The sequence below is a fragment of the Phalacrocorax aristotelis genome, chromosome 2 (assembly GCF_949628215.1).
Source record: "Phalacrocorax aristotelis chromosome 2, bGulAri2.1, whole genome shotgun sequence".
Classification (NCBI taxonomy): domain Eukaryota; kingdom Metazoa; phylum Chordata; class Aves; order Suliformes; family Phalacrocoracidae; genus Phalacrocorax; species Phalacrocorax aristotelis.
The window spans coordinates 7,517,345-7,536,112 of NC_134277.1; the positions used below are offsets into that span (position 1 = coordinate 7,517,345).

The 18,768-nt window shown below is 41.4% G+C and overlaps 1 protein-coding gene across 2 annotated transcripts in view; it reads right to left on the reverse strand.

Annotated features, from left to right (window-relative positions):
• Positions 1-3,469: 3,469 nt before the first annotated feature.
• Positions 3,470-18,768, reverse strand: part of RHEB (Ras homolog, mTORC1 binding) — a 42,952-nt gene continuing 27,653 nt past the window's right edge. Inside the window, exons 4-8 of one of the 2 annotated variants that reach the window (XM_075082279.1) lie at positions 16,144-16,226; positions 11,837-11,893; positions 11,689-11,736; positions 11,050-11,131; positions 3,470-3,997 (exon numbers count right to left, since the gene is read on the reverse strand). In XM_075082279.1, coding sequence (XP_074938380.1) covers positions 3,905-3,997; positions 11,050-11,131; positions 11,689-11,736; positions 11,837-11,893; positions 16,144-16,226 — 363 coding nt within the window. In that variant the 3' untranslated portion in view covers positions 3,470-3,904. The remainder of the gene's footprint in view (positions 3,998-11,049; positions 11,132-11,688; positions 11,737-11,836; positions 11,894-16,143; positions 16,227-18,768) is intronic. The other variant, XM_075082280.1, reaches the window with a different exon arrangement.

An 18,768-nucleotide genomic window follows, 5' to 3' on the forward strand; every position in this document is an offset into this window, starting at 1 on the left:
GATTTCTCCTTAAGAGGCTACAGCACAGCAGTGCTCATTAGCAGGATAAGCCTAACGAGCCCAGGTGCATCGTCACCACCTGCACCGCACTCTTACCGCGCTGCACAGCGGCCTGCGACATCTGCATGCAGAAGCAGCACAAATGCTTTAGCAACAACGGTGTAAAATTGCACATTTATTTTAAAAGAAGGTGAAAACACAAAAATACACACCATGACATAGGCTACCCATCTCGTTTCGGGGCTGCTGCTCATCTTGCACTTCAAAGCAGACTGTTGCAAGCTGGGATAGACCCAAGTGGTGTTTTATGCTCACCTGTACCAGAAAAAAGGGTAACTGCAAAAGTTGTCCAAACTTGCACCCTGGGAGTGATCAAGGACATCTTCTTGGCAACTCCTCTGTTCAAAGAAACCAGAGAATGGGAAGCCTGAAGTCTTCACCTCTGCCTCCAGCACGGCAGGGACTTCCTCAGCAAAGCCCATTTTCAGCCCACGCTCCTCTCCCCTTGGTTGAGTAATGACATAAGGCTGCGTGGCCCAGGTACTGCAATACAGCTACTGCAGACACAAGGGAGCAGTAAAAACACTTTTCCAGCTTCTTTTCTTCTCCAGGGTGCATTCACCAGCCCTTGACAGAAGCTGGGAAGAAGCATTAGGCAGAAGACTCCACAGACCCAAAGCAGGGCCTCCAAGGCTTCCCTGCTGTAGGGTTAATCAGGCAGGGATAAACTTTGCGATGCATAGGAACAACAACAACAGGGAAAAGAAGGATCATGCATCCACTTTCTGCCCGCAGCCCATCCTCTATTTGCTGAGCTGCACCAGCCCCACCGCTTTCCTCGTCCTCAGCATTTCCATGCATGGTAGAGGCTGGGAGATGGGCAGCGCCGTCTCTTGGGCTCAGGATACTGAGAGCTTTCTCAGTACTCACGCAGCAAAGCAGGGAGTTGGACAGGAGCAAGACAGGAGTGATTTCCAGAACAGTACATTTTAGATCAGCACAAGTCAACGGGAGTTTAACTTGACTTAACGGTGGTTAAATTTTGCTCATTTCCTCAACAGGTAAAGGATCTTTGCACTGACACCTTTGCCAGTGATCACCCCTTAAGAGTAAGGCTGGGCCCTACTAAGTGTATATGAATTTCTTTCTAGCCTTGGCCAGAGGACTTACTTCCTCATGACTTACCTTTTACTCTGTGCACCATTTATTGCAACGCCTCCGAAGGATCAGGGCAGCTGCCAGGCAAGGCTATATAAATTCATCAATTCCAGGGAAGCAGCAGTTTGCTAGATACTGATTTCTTGCCTCTGTACACAACGCAGGGTTTCCAAGATTGCCCTCCACCCCCTTTTAGGGCTCTCATGGTGAAGAACCTAACCCATGCCAGGTCTTAAGTCGGTATAAGGAAACATGAGGCTGCCCCAGCCTCCGTTAGGCTCCAGCTGCTGGAAGGTGCCATCCCGAGAAGCCAAGTGAAATGTCCCTAGAGCAAAGGACAAGCAGTTCACTGATCACGCTTGACCACATACTTCATCAAAACTGCAACACTATTGCACACGGCTGGTCTTTAGATCTTATTAGCAGAGAAAGGCCTGGAGGAGTGGAATAATTTACATTTCTTACTGGATGAGCCAGTAACAGGAGAAAGGAAACAACGTATGTTGATGAATTCAGTTCTTCAGCTATTACAGAAAAGACAAGAGCAGCACGTGCTTCTTAGTGCTGAATACACGAAGGCTTGGAAGTTCCCATTGCAAATCATCCTGAGAACCTGCACTTGTCTCTGAGCCCTCCTGAAAAGCCTCACCGCTGGAAGGCAGGGCCCTGATTACCTCAGGACTATCAAGTTGCGCATTTCCTCATCCATCCCCTTGGCAGCTGGCACACTTCAAGCACCGATGCAGCAGCTATTTCAGGCTTCAGATTGATCAACAGTACACATGCAGCCACTATTTTACAAAAAGAAAAAAGTTTGAGTAAACATGGGCTGTGAGGTTTCTGGTATTCCACAACTTCTGCCTTTTGATGTAGACCCCATGACGTTGTGTCCATGATGCAACACCAAAGACTTTGGCCATGCAACAAGTCATCCCCCACCTCACAATCAGGCAACGAAGGGTACTTCCAAACAGATGCATATTGCCCCAAGTTCCACAGAAGATTATTTTCTGAGTCCTCAGCCAAACTACCCTCCTTTCTGTGTGGCAGGTTCTTGTGAAGGAAACCTGCTGCACAGCCCCGGATCAGCCTGGTTCTGAAATGAAAGCCTGTACTGGTTTCCCAGAAGCACTCCGACTTTGCTGAACTGCAGTGATCTAGCACGTGTGACCACCATCCAGCTACAGAAGCTGTATTTGGCACAAGGTATCAAAAGTCAGATACATAAACAAGCTTTCAGAAACTTCAGGGAATATCCTAAATGGAGGAAAAAAGGCAACTTTTTTTGCCAAGCAGCTAGTTAATATTTTCTTTGGTCACCATGAGATTAAGTTTTTCCATGTACATTGTTAATTGAGGGGTTTAGACAGTCCTCTATACAACATGAGCGAACCGCTGTACAATAAATGAAGAGATAAAATGTGCTGAATTTCTATCTTTTAGCACAGACCGAAGTGCAAAAGCTAATTCTGGTTGCAAAAACACTGCAAGCTTCCCCTCCGTTTTACTCCTTCCAGAAATCAAGTTTTCAAATGGACACAAAAATGCATGAGAAACACTTCATTTAATTAAATGATCCCCACATCAACCTCATTTGTTTCGGGGTTTGTTTCACTTTTAAATACAAAGTGGGTTAACTGCACATTCTTAAAGTATAGAGTTGGTATAGTTTGTTTGCAGACTGACGAGATTAAGGATTGTTAAGCCTCTAGTCCAAAAGCCAAGCAAAAGCTTGCAACTGGTCAGGGGAAGCTGCCAGAGCTGCACTGGGACCCTGACACTGTCAACAGCCAGAGGCCAGGAGACCACTTGCCTCCACATCAATTTGTTTGGGACTTGCCATTTGTTTTAAATGACATTTTCGTTTTCTTCGCAAGTCTGTGCTTGTGACCTGGATCAATCCACTCCGTCCTGAAAGCGTTCCTAGTTGCAAGCCCATGTGAAGAGTCTGTAGCACGGATGAATACCGGCCCATTACCTGGGCCAGATCTACCTACCCTTTACTCCATAACTCTTAGTTAAGGAGGAAAAACACAGCGCAGGCTGTCTGACTGGAAACCCAAGCCTTCCCTTCCAGATCAAAGGTGTCACCTGTGCCTCCTTCCCACGAACGGGCCAAAGCGCCGCCGTGCTGCTCGGCCAGCCGGGAGTTCTAGTGGCAAAAATGGTTCACGACCAACTTCCCAAAGAATAGTCAAACTATCGACTGGCTCCAAGGATCTCACGCCTCCTCTTAAGGTCACAGCAGGTGAGTATTTTTCACAAAAAGAAGTTGATATGGAGTAATCAACAAAAAATTATAAACAGAACATAAGGTTTGCAGCTGTTTTATTTACAAGTATACATTTAACACAAAGAAACACTGATATCCAAGCCTAGTTAATAGTAGTGTAACAATATGCATCATTTTGATGATTATTCTAACCAACAAACTACACTGAAAAATTAATGCCAGTAAAATTCTTGGTCATAATATTAAGAAATACAATATATAAATTGAAAATATGATTGCTTAAAATTTGAAAATGGAAGTGAAGCCATTTGCACAGGAGTCAGAGTTTAACATAATCTGAAGGGAAAGGCTCCAAACCAACTGTTTATCTTTCAGGTTAACAGAAGAAAAAAAAAAACTTAAAAAAAAAACAAAACAAAACAAAAAAGAAGCATAGTTTATCCTTAAAGATAATGGGCAGTTTTGCTTCTTCAGGTAGAATGTATTCCCAGTGTTTCAGGTTTTGCAGTGGAATTACATTACTGAGCATGAAGACTTCCCTTGTGAAGCTGCCCCATCAATTTTTTCTGCCTCCAAAATTATCCTCTTAAAAACATCAACGGCAGTCTGCAAAGAGAAAGTTCACAATTAGTAGGTGAGAAGAGACCGCCCACTTGCAAAACAAAAAAAAATAATTAAAAAATGCTAGCAGTTTTACTGGCTACACCAAAGGATAAATGCACGTCCAGCACTTATTCCAAAAATCAGAGGGAAAACATGGTAATTTCAGTTCTGAACACAACTTTTTGGAAGAGAAGCGTAACCCCTTTCTCCACAGCGATCCTTGACTATTTTCTCTGTCGCTGCAGGGAAGGCAAGCTTAAACCAAGCTACACTCACAACAGAGCTGGTAACTGTAATTCGGCTTTATTTTAAATCGTAAGCTTGTGCTGAGTGACTGACAGCATCGATCATTTTGCATGCTGTGCTACTCCAGAGAATAAACCAATTCATTTCCTCTAAACAGTCTTTAAGACTCCAAGTAATTACAGAAGGCAGCAGATTTTTCCGCTCTAAACACTGACTTTGCACAGCCCAGTGTGAGGGTTACTTCAATATTCCTGACTTTGTCATCTTACCTACAGGTAAGGCCAATATTAGACACGGTACAAGGACAGGAGGGGAAAACATCAGCCAAACTAGCCACTGTCTAATATTAAGCAGTATCCATTGATAGAGTCCTTCTGAGAGAAAGGGGCTTTGCATTTTAAACAGCTTGAACCACAGGGTAGCCATTGCCAACACGGTCAGGCTCACACAAACATCCTGGATTACTGTATGGAACATGCAGGATTGTAACAGAGTACTCTGCAAAATTGCAAGCCCCACAGGCACTACGGGTCTCTCCGCTCCGGAGGGAAGGCAGCAAGGACTCTCAGAGGTGTCGCCACTTGTTCTGCTGTCAACTCCGCTTGGCCTACGCCGAGCCTCCTTCCTCCACACGGAGCACAAAGCACTCTGGTGAAAAGGCTCTCCTCTGCTGAAACTCCAGATGACGAAGCAGAGCGCGTGGGCTCAGAAGGGCGATACTGCCCCAGACGCACACACTAGTGTGTACGAGTTAAAAATCTCAGCATAGAAAGATATAATTTTGTGTGAAAATAAGTTTAACTGAAACAGAAACACTAAGAAAGGATTCAGACTGCTTCAGTGATTCAAGGAAAAGGAAAGGACAATTTCAAAGGAAATTTTATGGAAGGATTCAATTCAGCATAGTTTGGTTTTTGGTGGGGTTTTGTTTGTTTTTAAGGATACTGAAAGACTGGGAGAGTGAAGTGTCTGGGACAACATGAGGAATGGTACTTGTAGTAAGTACCTTACACTGTTAATCTAGTATTTTCAGGATTCACTCAGTTTTAAGGGTTTCATAATTGTACACTACCCTCCAACATAACATGCAGCATCTGAGATTGCCTAGAAATAATTTAAGATGACTAAATCTATCCTACAGTCAAGGACAAGTCTGAAGTGCTTTTTTCTTCTCTACCGTATTTTCAAGCCGAAGATTCACCGAAGACCAGTACTTCAGCATGTGAATCTTTAACTTGGAAACGGTCTGATCGTCTCAGACATGCCGTTTTAAGTTTATCTAACCTCTAGCCATCCGTTTCATAAATTCCAAGCATAGCTTATTAAGAAGGAAAATGTATTCATTATATAAAAGCAGTCACATTACGAGAGAGGATAAAAAGGGGGTTTTGTTGGTTTTAATCAGCAGGCTGAAGAGCACCCTGTGATTTATGGCTATGTATTCTGACCTGGCAGATGTTTTTCTGCCTCTGCAAGGTGTAATTCTTAATTGGATCACTTCCAAATTAATCCTATTGACTAAAGCAGCCCCACAACAACCTTAGAGCAATCTTAACAAGATTAGACTGAATTTTAAAGTTTCCCATATTTACGCCATTTGTGCACAGTACTATCTCTGGAACTATTTAAAATACTTCATCAGCTGGAAATAGAGTATTCCTCTGGGTAATGAAGTGTCCCTGGAATCCCAGCTGACTCTGGCAGAAGTGGCTCGTTAGGCCAGCACTATACAATGCACTTGCTGGGCAAATTAGACTCAAGAACCATGGTCAGGACTGCAATTGCTACCAAACCAGTACCCTCATGAAGAGCTTCCCTTAATCAAAACTTGGTGATGTACCAATTCACAGATGCACTGCACCAACATTCCCTACTTGGAACTGACATTTTCAATGGTTTAATTTTAACGCACAGTTCTTAATATTCCTGCTTCAAAGCATCTATTAAAAAAATACCAACCCACTACAACTTACTCTGACAACCAAGAAGCTGTATATTCTCTGTCAAAGACGTGCTGTTTGAAACACACAGATGTAGGAGTTCGCAGGGCTTGTTAATTCATTTAACAGAAAGTATGTATTCACTGAGGTTTAATCTCTGTCCTACAGTTAACCCTTAGGAATTTGTAATTCAGCCCAAATACGCTGAAGTACTTTAGAATGAGCTTTTAAACAACGCAGGAAGCTGTGTTTTCTGACAAGGAATAACGAACACAGCCAGACTTCGTACGCATCTGTCTCCATATGGTCCAATTATAGAATGTGGGTCACACCTAGCCTACAGAAAGCCATCTGGCTTTCTTCTACCTTTCTCCCCTGAGGAAGCAAAATAGATGTCAGCCTAGGCACTGCGTGCTGCCTAGAGATCCTAGCGCTGTGCAAGAGACACCAGAGGCTCAACTGCTTCTGCAGATGTGCCCCATGGCGCGAGCGGGACAGACAGCTCGGGAGGTGCAATTCCTGACTCCCTGCTTGCGCAGAGCGAACGCGACGCCAGGAAGGTGCAGACACCCAAACCCAGCCCACAGCCTCCAGGAGTCGGCTCGTCCTCTGGTACGCTGTATTTCTCAACTATGTAACTGTTTTGTTCTTTCAAAGAGGGAACTCTCAACTAGTTTATCTTGGCACGGAACTGGGCAAAGGAACTTGAACAGTAGTCAGGTAAGGAAGGGAGGTTTTCTTTCCCCCATCCTTTGCTAGTCCAAACACACTCTCCCAAGTAAACATGTCAGACCCCTGGAGGGGGGGGGACACAAAGCTCCCAAACCACTTTGAAGGGCGTACTGAGCACTGCATCGTCTGAGCTGGACAATGAAGTTACTCTTGAAAACGAAGCAATGCTCAAGCAATTGCTTTTTAAGAGAGCTCTGTTTTGGTGAGAAGTAGATTATTTTGCTATTTCCTTGTTTATCTAATGTTTATCTAATGAATTTTGCGTAACTGGATGAACACAATTTGGCTGCTTGTTACTCCCTAAATTCTTCCAGTGAAAGTTGGCTCCCAGGTTCAACTGGGTTTAAGACCAATTTGGATTCTGATTTTATTTGAGTTACCACTTTATTGTAGCGGGATTAAGATGAAGTATTATACTATGGCTTAGATGAAACAGAGTAGGAAATTCCACATGAAAGGCTCAAAGCTCCTGAAGTTAGCAGTTCAACATATCTGGTAATAATTAAGCAGCTTGAAAAGATATGACAATAATAGCCCAGCAGTAATCTGAAAGCGGTCTTTTCCATTAAGTCTCAGAATTGCCTTCTCAAAGCCCAGGGATCTCCCTAGACGACTGATACGTTGCTGATGAGCAGGCTCCTCTGAAAGCCCTACCAGGTCACCCTTGTCTGGAGAAGCTGATACATAGCCGCAAATGTATTTGACCTTGGGAACTCTTGCCAGCTGCTACCATTTATCCTCACCACAGCTTTGATCTTTGCCTCTCTCGCTTTCCATTTGTTCAAAGCCATGCTATTTCTGGAATGTGGTACCCTTTGGTAACTCCTGGCAGAATAGGACTAGTTTGCTAAAGTTCATCTATAGAAGTATTTCAGTTGCCCGATATTGTAGGGCTTTGCTCCTAGAACTCTCGCAGATGCTCCAAAAAGGATTATTTTGTTTTTCTAAAATAGGAAAAGCAGGAAGGGAGAAGAATCAATGCTCTCCCACCCCCTTTTATCAGGAAAGGAACCTTTGCTATCAGAGCCTGTTAAAGGGAATACCGTCTCTGGTTTCAGCAATTCTTTGCAAACAGAGCTGTTATAAAGGACAGACCACATAGCTGATCGAGTTTGGTGTAACCCCTGTAGCAAGGAGACCTACTCTCCTTGATATTGTAAAGAACATCACATACCAAAACAATTTCAGACCAGCGTACTAGAAATTGTCATACTTTTGCTCCACATCCACCAAATACAGGTGGCTAGGTTTCAGAGAGAGGGGACTAACAGACTTCCTCCCAGCCAGGAAGGTTTGATCTCGCTGCTGAAGTTGTTAAGCTCTAAATTCCCAATCCAGTCCAGCTCATCACTTTAAGCATCAAATCAGCTTTCTGTAAAGCAGAGTCTGATGCAGTTCTAGAAGGAGTTTACTTAATCTTGATAGGCGAGTTACATTTGCTGCACCAAGCCAGTACAGGGGAAGATTTTGATGAACCTCCAAGAAAAAAGTGCCAACAGACTTTTTTCCAGTAGCATTCCCTTACGTAAGGTGAATGTTCAGTACCAGGAGAATGACAACCTGCTTTGTTACCAAGTTTTAAATAGCCCACTTTTTCCCTCCAAACTAGAGACAGTTTCAGAGTAAGAGAAGATAGTTACCCCGTCTTGACAGATGTCTACGTGCCAGCTGTTTTGATCCTGTCAAGCTGGGATTTAGACAATAAAACCCCACCTGAGTTCAGAAGCGCTCCTGGTCTAACTCACAGGAAGGGATGCTACAACACCTGGTGCCTCCTGTTCCCCCTAGCACCTCACAGCTCTAGACTCCACGTTTTGCTCTCAAAGCCCAATCTTCCACCTCTTCAGAGGTCAGCATTCCTCCACAACCGTTTGTGAGAAGACTAAGGCAGCTGCCCCAGTTTTGGGCTCCTTCACACTTTCTTCCGTACATCCCAAGCCTCCAAAGGAAGCATGCCAGAGAGCCTCAAAGGTGGTCACATGCTGCGGGCACCCATCTCAGAAGTGACATACGATCTCCCAAACTTCTGAAGCCAGACAAATTTACCAAGTGTATTATGTAAGAGGCATGAAGGAGGAATTTGTGTTCAAGCACCTGTTTCTAACAACCTGCGTCTGACTCCAGAGGGACAGAATTTACAGCGACCTGTGATCGCTATCCTGAAGGATCCTGCTGAAAGGAAGGCCTGGTAAGAACAACTCTTGACAGCAAGAATGAATACTACTTCTGATTTTTTCCTGGTATTTGTACAGGAATGTACAAAATTTTGAGTATCTGACATAAAATTGCCATTCTGATTTCCCCAAAGGCTATAAAGTTTGCTACGTAAATTACAGCTGGCAGCATAACTTGATATAGATAGGCTGAGTCTAAGGAGCAGACACAAATATACGGCAGTCAATGGGACTTTGTTAGTGCAGCAATTTAATATGCAAGACATGCCATGCACCACATAAAGCTTGTAGCTTCCTTGCATAAATACACCCTTTTTTTTTCTTGAACCAAGGACAATACAGACTTCAGTAAAGTTATCAGTAAAACATTCTGCTAGATATGAATTGCTACACTGTTACACACTGCAAGCACATGCTTAAAGAAAAAGTGCACAGGCAATAGTTTTGCCTAATCCAGAAGTATTAAGTTGTTTAAAATAAAGTGGGGAAAAATCAGATGCTTTTAACTGGTCTATTCTTTATGCTGTCAGTTTAGTTTCCTTGAGTATGCATTTGAAGCTTTGCAGCATAGAGGGAAGATATTGAGAAATTTCATGCTTTCATCATGCCCATTTTAACAAGGTTAATGCAAGTCTTAGCAGAAACAGAAGTACTGATAAACTAACTCCTAGTATTCCATATCTGGAGAGGAAAAAAAAAAAATCCATGTTTTTCTTCCAGGGAAAATCCAACTTTACTCAAGTTAAGTTTAGAATTGTTGACAACAGACATCAGACAAAAGCTATTTGTTTTTATTTTGGGCTTGCGGGAGAGGGAAAGAAAGGCTGCCTAAACAGGTCCTGCCCTAGCTACAGGATTGCCCTGTTGATTGTGCTCATGTTATCAAGGAGGCCAAGGATGTGATATGCTAGGTTAAATATGAGACAGTGTAAGTGTTTCTTCTGCATAAGGACTCATTTGTTTAAAAACTAGCCTGACAATGTCCTCTTAACCTTATTATATGTCTGTATTTTCAAAAAGCAAAAAGCTTTGATGCTGTTGAGGCCTATAGAGAGTAGAAGAAAAAAAATGGGGTGTGTGTGTGTGTGGGGGGGGGGTGTGTGTGTGTCAGGAAGACACCACTACCAGCCCAATCTGCAGCAGTTATCCATTACTTCAGACCCAAACTAGGAGGCTCTTTAGCTTAGATATGCAAGGTGTCAAATCAATGACAAAGTATTATTAACAGCCACAGGAACGAGTTCAAATACCAGAATGTATTTAGGAAGCTTTTTAAAGAAAGTTAGAGCAACCAAGATTAAGATGTTAAATAACATATAATTAAACACTGTCCTGCTGTGATAGGAAACCAACAAGCGTAAATGTGTGTGGGTTACATTAGGTCAGATTGTGCAACTTCGCTGCAGCTGTATCACAGTGGTGTCTGACAGCCTTGGCTGTATTCTAACATTTTTCTGTTGGGTTTGGTTTCGGTGGGGGTTTTTTGCTTTGTTTTGGGTTTGTCTGTTTTTTGGGGGGGTTTACATGTGTTTTTGTTCCCTCCCCCCTCCCCCCAATTACACATCACATTAGGGAGACCAAGCCTTGCCTGGCACCTTAAAACATGAGGTTCATCCCCACGTACCAGCTCACTCCTCTGCAACGGTAATGACCTCCTATTTAAGGTAACTGCAGCGCATCACAGACCCTGTTCCACCTACCACATGCATTTGAGTTTCAGTTTGTCACTAATTGTTCTGCTGCATTCAGTGAAGCTTAACTTTCGGTTCTTCACTTCCTCCTTCCATTTACAGTTGCATGGAAAAAACTTGCATACATAAACCTGAACGCAGTCATTTTGTTTCCAACCATCTACACAAAATATCTGCAGAGTACATGCAAATATTTTAACCTCCTTTATTAAGTGAGATTATGAGTCATTCCATTACATTGCTACTTGAATCAAATGTTTTAGATCTGTTACCTGATTTTCTTTAGCAGAAGATTCCAAGAAAGCTGCATTCCAGGATTCTGCTAAAGCTTTCCCTTCTTCATAGCTGATCACCCTGACCAAAGGGGAAAAAAAAAGTGTGTTTTTTATAACTTGCAAAAGAATTGGAATATGATACGTCAGGAAAGTCCTCAGAGTACTGAAGCACATAAATGCGTGCAATAGGAATGTTTCGTGAAGCCTGATCTGGAGCATTTGCTTTTGGTTGCTGTCAAATATGCATATTTGTACTGGGCCAGGTAAAACCGCTATGTGACCCCAAAGAGCAGCCGTCCCAAAGTATCGCTTTGTTTTCATAATCTGTAATATAATCTGGTATTTTACAGTTGTGAAAAATACACTTCTGTTGATTGTTTGCTGGGTTTGGGTGGGGGGTGGAGGGGGATGAGGGAGTGTTAAATGACCATCCCTGGAACCTTACAGCGAAAGTCAACGTTACAACAAAAGTTCACGGCTCCTAGTTCACATTCTGGACACAATTCCTTTGCCAGTACCTTATTTTAACCTACAATTTGATGTTAGTTACAGAAAGCCAAGAACAAAACTAGCGCATTGAAGCCACAGGAATGTCGGCTCCTGTCTGGCATTTCACACGTACTGGAGTTCACATACCGTTCCATATGCAGGTCTTTTTTATTTCCAACCAGCATAATGGGTATTCTGTGAAAGAAAGTTCAGAACTTCAGAACAGTTATAGTATACTGAACAAAGTACTAGTAACATGCCTGCAATGAAATGAGATGAAAGTGTCACTACTTACTGGACTTTTCCCACCATATCCAATAACTTGCCATGGATAACTTTTATCACTTCAAAACTGCAAAATAAAGGGATGAAGTCACACATGCACTCCAATGTTTATCCTTAATACCCAATACACAAGCAATTAAATGCATATGCAGGTTGCTGTGTTTAAAACTTACTCTATGTATAGTGGCAGAACTACAAAGATGCCGAAAGTCTTACCGATTCGCGTGCAACAGACAAAGCGGTCCTAGAGGCAGCAAAGGCTAGCCTACGCCTACCGTTACCGCCTCCCCAGTTGTGATACTTGCAGAAATAACGTTACCCACGGCTGATGCATCTAACACAGGATCACTAAGAGCCCCTCCCACCTCCCATCTGGCATGTACCTGCAGTAACATATTTAACTGCTACAGTCCAACAACTCTGGATGAGCATGTCAAATTAAAGTAGTTTCAAAGTATTTAGTTAAGCACACCCCAGCTTGAAAGAAAACACTTTTTAAAATAATACTTAGTTCATACAGAATTATTTATGTGAAAGCCAAAAGAAGCCCAAATTCTGATTTTCTATGGAAAGTGAGTAAATTTCTCTGCAAGATGGTATAGAAACAGTGGTTATCCAAATACTTGTCTGTCCACCTACCACGTGCGTGAAGTTTGGATGACGGGAGATAAGCAGTACTGTGAAATACCGAGAAGCCAAAAACCTCACTAACAAAATCTACTGCGTTTGACATTTAGTACTTCTGAGAACAAGCTATAAACAGGGTTGAAAAGCAGATGCTGTGCTCCTCTAATTACAATATGGTACAAATGCTGGTAGGTGAAGTGCACAACTCAGATTTGCTTTAAGAGAAAGGCACAGGTTCACAGAAAAGAGGCATAATTTTACAACAAAAAAAGTGACCGAAACTTTTCCAACTTCCAAGGTTGTTAGCTACAGGCAGCGTCTTGACTTGCACTGCATTTCAATTAGAATTGAAACTCTTAAAAATAGAGCAGCACTCAAACATACTTCCAACTCAGAGCTCTCAAAAGAACTGGTGTCTAAAAAACACTATTCAAACTCTTTGCATCATTAAACTCCTCACTTTTGGAACAATAAACACTACCATATTTAAAAAGGATTTTCTGTCACATAGGCTATTTTGTCTGACTTTAGCAATAATTTTTGAGACTCAGTAGAACACAATACTTTGCCATGTTCAGCTAAAAGTTTGAGTATATCCTATCAAGAAAATTAGTTCTTTGCAAACAAAAGCGTGACTTAGTCTGGCGCAACTCACTGTTAGTAACTCGAGTACTACACTACTGATTACATAAAAATGTAGAATCAGCGAAGGACTTTATGTTTACAAAGAGCTTATGCTGAAAAGGTATTAGTGAAATTCTGGTCTTGAGAACTTGTCTTGGACTTTCATTCTTGTAATTTTTTCAAAAATAAAGAGTTAAATAGAGGTTGGTTGTGACAAAGTTGAGAGACATTGCTACATACAGTCGTAGGTGACCCTGCAAACTGAAACAGGAATAAAAATACTATGAAAAAAATTGTGCTACAGACCACAAAACTGTTTCTCAGTCTGAAGCAACAGGAAAGATCTAGCGTACTAGCCGCAGGGTAACTGAATCACTAACACAATACAATCACCATTTCCTTTCCACTACTGTTAGGCCTGCTGTTCCCAGCACAGCTAGAAAAAGCCATGCCATGGCACAGCACCCCAGCAAGCCCCCACCTGAGGTTCCAGTGCACAATGCTGCAAGGTGTTCTTGTTCAACTCAGGTTCCTCGTTTCCCAGTTCTACTTATCTAGTCTAGTTCACAAGCTCAGTTTTTAGTAAAAAGACTAAGAATAGATAGCTGATGTTTGTTAACAGATCGAGGTGGAAACCAAAAGATAACTGCTACTTAAACTCACAAACCATTCTGACAGAAACAAGTTGCTAAGAACTGCCAAGAATTAAATTGGCTTGATCAGATCAATTCAATGTTCTAGAAAGCTTTCCAAATTCACATGGGTAGAGGGAGCAGAGCAGAGTTTAAGACAGGCATTGACCAATCTGAAAAGAACATAATCAAATCAGTTGTGAAACAGCAAGAAATCTGGAGACCGTAAGAGGTCCTTTCCAGCTGTAACAAGCAAATAGGGTTACAGTGAACAGCTCAATGTGTGGAATACAACAACAAATGATTACTAGCTGTCAGATAAAGGCATTACACAAAATCATGGAACCTAGTAAGATACAAAATTGGAATTTAATTAAGTTGAACTAGAGCAAAAGCCTTCGAGTAACCTTGCTGCTGAGGACCTGGGAACATGAAAAATATAGGGCAATAGCTTTTACTCAAGTCCCATTTAAACTTCCCACTGGAGGCTAGCAGGGAAGATGATAATTTTAAAAAGGCATTTCTATTAAGTTTGCTGTCAAAGCTTTCACCCCTGCTGGATCAATACTCAGATCAATATACACACTTTGACAGAAGTCAAGAGAGATGGTGGCTGTAATTTGATTACCTGGGCAAGTCATGTAAGCTACCAGAGTATTGTGGAAGACCTTTCGTATTGCCTAACACTGTCTTGATACAGACCATAAGGAATTGAACAAGACAAGATCGCTGATACTTTGAAATTTGAAGGAAGGAACAAAAAAAACTAGAAATGAACAGATCAAGACTAAAATACTGATGAAAATATTATCTACCTACAGTCTTAACTTACCTTGTCCTGTTAATATTTTTGCCATAATTTGGCTTCTATTTTAATTGATTGAATACTAGCACTGAAAACAGATTTTCATTTCTTTATCTGGGCTGCTAAGCTCAAGACATCATGAGGCAACAACTGGAGTAGCTGAGAATCAGCATGTCCTTTAGCTGCCAGCCAGGGAACGGCACAAGCTGCAGAAGCCTCCAAGGATCTATGCTGATTTTAGTCAAGGACATTTTTGTCCTCACAGTACCATTTACCAACGAACATTTTTCTCTTCCCTTTAGAAGTGGAGGATTGTCTACCTAGGGCTGAGTATACTAACCTCCTATTTCATATAAGTTATTCATCACCAACAATGAAGCTCTGTTTAAAAAACAAGAGGTCAGGTAGTCTAGTATCTCCAGACACACATGAAAGCCTAACATCTGTTGCATCTCCTCCAGATCACATGTGCTCACCCTTCACTGTTTCAGAACTAAAGACGAAAGCCAAGAATGAAAGAAGGACTGCCAAAACCTGTTCAACATTAAAGACCTTGCAAGCAACGGAAATTTATAGCCAGACCATATCCTCTCTTTGAAAAGCACAGAAGAGCCAACAGGTAAATTGTCCTACTTTCATTTTATGACGGTCTGCTAAAGAGTGCTTGGGGTGAACGATTCTGTCTGATTCAGAGGAAAAGATATGGAACGCTTCAGCGCTTGTAAAAAGCTGATCAGCTTCCTTGCAAGTAGAAGGGAAGCAACTTCTCTCCTACTTGAAGAGAGAGAAAGGCCTAAGGTCTTAATCATTTTACTCAAACAGAAATTTTAAAAAATAGGATTATGTTGGCTGTCATAACAAAGATGCCGTATAATACTAGAAAATTAAGATCTATTAAAAAATGACCAGTATTTAAACAAGACTACCAGATGGAAAGGACAAAATAATGGAAGATGACAAAATCTTACGAAGGCTGAGATGCTTCTTGCAAGTAATTGACTCCAGCTATGACAGACACTGTCCTTACGTCAGAACGGACTGCAGCCAACAGCAAGGATGAAATAGATACCCTGGGAAATTTTTCAATTAACATATTTGCTGCAGCATGACAAAAGTGAGTCTGCAGGCCAAAAGTCACCTATTGATATAGTGTTATTTACATCATGGTTAACCAGAACAATCCAAGCCAAGAAGTCAAAGAAAACTCAGTACTGTAACAACCTACAAGGCTGATGGACCAATCTAGCAACTAATTAGGTACTTCACATAAATGAACAGTGCCCTTTTGGTTCATATTTAAGTCTGCCTTTGTATCTGATGCTAGAGGAATGAACTCTACTTATTCTTGAAATCATTCTATGTACTTTTACTTACACCTCAAAAGAATGTAGTTCAGCACTGACTCCTTTCTCACATGGTACCTTGCATGTTAACCTATAAAATATCTGTGACATTTGGATCTGACGGGAAATTTCTGTGAACCTTTTTTTTTTTTTATTTCCATTATATGTCTATGGGAGAGATTCAATGAATTAAATACATGTAAAGAAAATACAGCAGAGGCAGGAGGCGAACCCAGAATGTATCTGGTTAATATCTGAACCAGAAGAACACAACAGATTTTATTACCTTTTTATTGACGTGACTGAATAAACAAGAATGTAGCCATTGATGTCTATGGAGTACGTCTGAGGAAATATGGAGTATTCATCCTGTAGAAAGAATATTGCAATTAAAATTACTTGCTGCCACACTTCAGAACTCGATGCTAGCAGATCACCAGTGGTTAAGTCAGCATATTTGTAAGACATGAGGTGCAGGATCATTTTGTATAGCTAGTACTTTCAGAATTGTGTTTTTGGGTTTGTTTCCACCGTCCTGTTCCCCCACTCCTACCTGTAATGCCAGATGTGGAATCTTTACAAAATTACAAGAAAACTGAGTCAGTCTGTGTACTCTACAACTTGATCTACATGTTTTTTTGGTTTATTCCCTCTAAGACTACGGATCAGCTAAAGCTATTCCCAAATCCTCTTATCCTGGTTAATTATCAGTTTGTATTAGTACAAAACATCCACTCTGTCCTACCACTAATTAGCAATTACACCTCTTATCTTGCTAGCGATACATTTCAAATTCCTAATTTCAACAGCTGATGACAGGATCTAGCCATTCATAACTTCCAGTGATACTGATCACATCTAAACTACCTAAGGGGTCTGTTAGGAAGTGAATACCTGTGGCTTACTAATGAACTAATGCTTATCAACTGTAGATGCAAGTATTATAGTTATTAGTTGCTTTATGACAACTCGAAGTTCACACTATATGGCAAGTCTTAAATTAAAAAACAACAACACACCACCAAAAACAAACAAGAAAACACCCCGCAAAAAAAAAAAAAAACAAACCCACAACCCAAAATACCCCAACCACCCCCCTCGCCCCCCAAAACCAAAACACAACAGAAACTTAATGACTGAATTTGTTACCCCTCTAGAAAAGGAACTGACCAAACTGGTAAATGAAACAGACTGCAAAAAATGCAACACAAATACTATGAATCCCATGTTAAAAATCTAAATCATTTGAATAGATGTGCCCAGGAAACACTTCCATTTTGACAAGAGCCATACTTCTTAACGTATGAGTTCTCAAATTTTTAAACCTATGCCTCTTAAGATGTTAATTTTAGCTTAAGTTCACAGAACCTCTCTGTACATTGTCATGACTGAACAGATGGAGCAGTGCAATCACACAGCTTAAATCTAGACAGCCAAAAGGAATCAAACTTCCGTAACTGGCAAATGAGGAAAAACCCTTTATAAATCAACTTCACAGATTCAGCCAAAAAAGTTTGAAAGCGTAACACTTGGCAAAAATGCCCTCATTTGCCTTTGTTGCTACACACTGAGGGCAGCCCTCCCCCACATTCGCTGAAACGCCAAACCACCACTTCAGTTGGCCGTGTAATCCCAAAGTCAATACAGAAGGGATCTGAGCCAGTCTATGTGTAAAACAGGTGAAAGTGCAATTCTGTAGTTGTTTGACTTTACCCAGAATTTCTTAGGATTGCCCCAGCTGGAATTTGGTGTTAGGTAAGACTTCCTTTGGCACTTCTCTTCTGTGATCCTGTACCAAGACTCCTGTTTAACTGAACCACGCAAATCTGAATAGAAAACCATGACAGGTAAAGACGCATGGGACAGAAGAGGAGTACCAAGAAAAGTAAGTGCCGTAACGTCAACTGTTTCTCATTTATTACTTAATTTTTAGCTTGTTAGGAGAAGGAAGAAAAGCTGCTCTGCTTCCTGGAACTTGTGGGTCAAATTACAAACTTTGCCAAGTGATAAAAACAACGTAGGCGTAACTTTTCAAGTCAGAGCCAAGTTTTCAAGTATATAACAAATCTACAATATAATCCTTGCTACACAAGGACTCCCTATGGATCACTAAGTGAGACAGACTTGAGAAAGAAATCTGTTCAAGCCACACCTTCCGTAACCCAACATTCTCTTTCCCCTCTAACCCTGTGAGCCAGAACTCAAAGTTCAAGTCATTCATAAGAAGAATCAAATCTGAAAATAACTACAGGCTGGGAAAGAAGTTATTTTGGTTTTACAATACTGTACAACATTAAATCAGCCCTGAAAATAAACATCAGTAGAAGTATGTTACCAGTGAAGTTACACAGCCTTCCCAGGCAGTCATTTCTTCCTTAGAGAGAAATGTTACTTTTATCGCTATGCTGCAATTGGCGATGCACGGCAAGCACACTTATATTGGCACAAAGTGAAACCTATGGAGCTTGCTCTGCTGCTCACACTTAACAGCCTGCCCATCTCATCCCTGCTCTCCTCTGTGGAACGTTTCCCCATCAAACAATCTTGCCCCAGCACATGTCGCCAGTATTGTGTTTTTAATCACTTCAGACACCTCTGGCAGATTATAAGTGGATATAGTGTTGCTGATTAGCACCACAAGCTGACACCCTATAAACACAGTATGGTTATTCTTAAGTCGTGTACTTCTCTTCAAAGAAAATGATCAAACATACCTAGAAGGTTACAACCCTTCTGAACAGCGTCCCAGCTATGAGCAAGCATCCTGCAGCTTTAAAGTTATTAAGTACTGGCAGCATATTTTACAACACTAAGATTGCTTAACACTACACATAGTTTGGAAAAACCCAAAGGCTTAAATATCAGAACTCACAGAAGGTAAGAACATGTAAGCAATAAAACGTTGAAGACA